Source organism: Poecilia latipinna, unplaced genomic scaffold (genome assembly GCF_001443285.1).
Source record: "Poecilia latipinna isolate Pla-1442-1.1 unplaced genomic scaffold, P_latipinna-1.0 Scaffold2808, whole genome shotgun sequence".
NCBI classification, from domain to species: Eukaryota; Metazoa; Chordata; class Actinopteri; order Cyprinodontiformes; family Poeciliidae; genus Poecilia; species Poecilia latipinna.
In genome coordinates, this window is record NW_015115424.1 from 70,362 (window position 1) to 71,674 (window position 1,313).

Sequence of the window (1,313 nt, forward strand, 5' to 3'; positions counted from 1 at the left end):
TCAGTTTGTGTAGGTCATAGGGGTTCCATCGTTCCACTTAAAAGCCCTTGACTGGATACAGCAGATGACATGTTTTATTCAATGTTTCACAAAATACTTAACAACCAAAGTGTACTGGTAACAATACCTGCAGTGTATTAGAGCCTCCGATCCATGCTGCAGTGTTGAGACCAGTTGCCTTTAATACCAGTTTCTGAATCTGTTCATAATCGCTTTTGCTGTGAACTGATGCAAGGTTTGCCTCCAAGGTCAGAGAGTGTTCCTACAGATAAAAACATAATGATGTGCTGAAGAAGTAGCTGGACTTTCACAATTAAGAACTGTAAAATAAAAGACAGCAAAAGAATGAAGAGAACGTTGTTGTCTGAAATCACTTCAGCTGGAGGAAAAGTCTTGGTTTTGCCAGCGTAGCGGAAACAGCGATCGTTGATTGCAGTCCAGCCAGAGGGACACTCAACAGATCTCTGGAGCAAATTAGCTTTTTCTGACAAGCAAATGCAGAGTTCAGATAAAATGGGGTAGCTGGCATGAGTGTTATAGCAAGCCTGTTATTTGTGACAAGCTACAACATCAAAATGATGTAACGTTAAATTTATTCTACAAAATAACTCACATTGATGAGAAATAACTGTGTGTACTTTGAAAGATACAGTGTTGACATGTTAAGATAATAAGCTAAATAATCTGGAGAAGGAGTACAAATGATACAAGAAGATTTATTTTTGAATTTGCATTTTGAACTCTAATGCAGAGGAAATAAAAACATTCACTGACCGTCACCAGGAGAGCCATCATCTGGGGCTTTAGATCTTTTAAACATGATTTCGTATGTTTGTCACATTATGATTTATTTATATTTAATGAGTACTCACCGTCACCATGTGCCAGTGAACATTTCTCCGTTATGGAGAAAAGGAGGAGGAACACAGATAACAACTTCATGGTGCAGATGACGACACGATGCAGATTTGCAAGCTGAAGAAAAGACAAAACAAAGCATACATGTTAAGAAAATTCAAACAATGGTTCAAAAAAGACATTTCATCAGCAAACCTGATGGAGAATGATCTGCCTTCTTAGCCAGCCAGCACCTTTAGTCCTTACCGCAGAACCACTGGCTTTTTGTAGAGGTTTTAATTTAGCTACTTTCACAAAATGATGAAATTGGATAGAAATTCCTGATTCATCAGGAACTGAAAGTGTTACAATGAAGTCCTGTACTTTGTCAAAATAGGACAAAACAAACTGATGAGCAGCCATCTCAGCACACAAAGCAAATTCTCCAGAGTTAAGATTTCAGAGTTAGAGTACAG

The 1,313-nt window shown here is 38.1% G+C and overlaps 2 protein-coding genes across 3 annotated transcripts in view; both read right to left on the reverse strand.

The window, feature by feature from the left end:
* LOC106939236 (ladderlectin-like) lies at positions 1 to 957 on the reverse strand. The gene is made up of 4 exons (XM_015021583.1): positions 873 to 957; positions 375 to 484; positions 128 to 262; positions 1 to 51 (listed from the first exon to the last, which is right to left on the reverse strand). The coding sequence occupies exons 1-4, from the start codon at positions 940 to 942 to the stop codon at positions 1 to 3; spliced, it is 366 nt and encodes a 121-aa protein (XP_014877069.1). The 5' UTR covers positions 943 to 957.
* The window catches only part of LOC106939234 (ladderlectin-like), a 23,805-nt gene that overhangs the window by 8,247 nt on the left and 14,245 nt on the right, over positions 1 to 1,313 (reverse strand). Inside the window, exon 2 of one of the 2 annotated variants that reach the window (XM_015021581.1) lies at positions 1,054 to 1,114. The exons of the other annotated variant lie outside the window; for it this stretch is intronic. The gene's annotated coding sequence lies outside the window, so the exon portion shown is untranslated. The remainder of the gene's footprint in view (positions 1 to 1,053; positions 1,115 to 1,313) is intronic. 2 annotated transcript variants of the gene reach the window in all.

Bases quoted from the DNA above. Each gene is read 5' to 3' on its own strand.
- LOC106939236 (XM_015021583.1), bottom strand. From the start codon at position 942: ATGAAGTTGTTATCTGTGTTCCTCCTCCTTTTCTCCATAACGGAGAAA. The intron at 485-872 runs GTGAGTACTCAT...TTTGCTTGTCAG, and splicing joins TTCACTGGCACATGGTGACG to AAAAAGCTAATTTGCTCCAG. The intron at 52-127 runs GTATTGTTACCA...TGCTGTATCCAG, and splicing joins GAGGCTCTAATACACTGCAG to TCAAGGGCTTTTAAGTGGAA.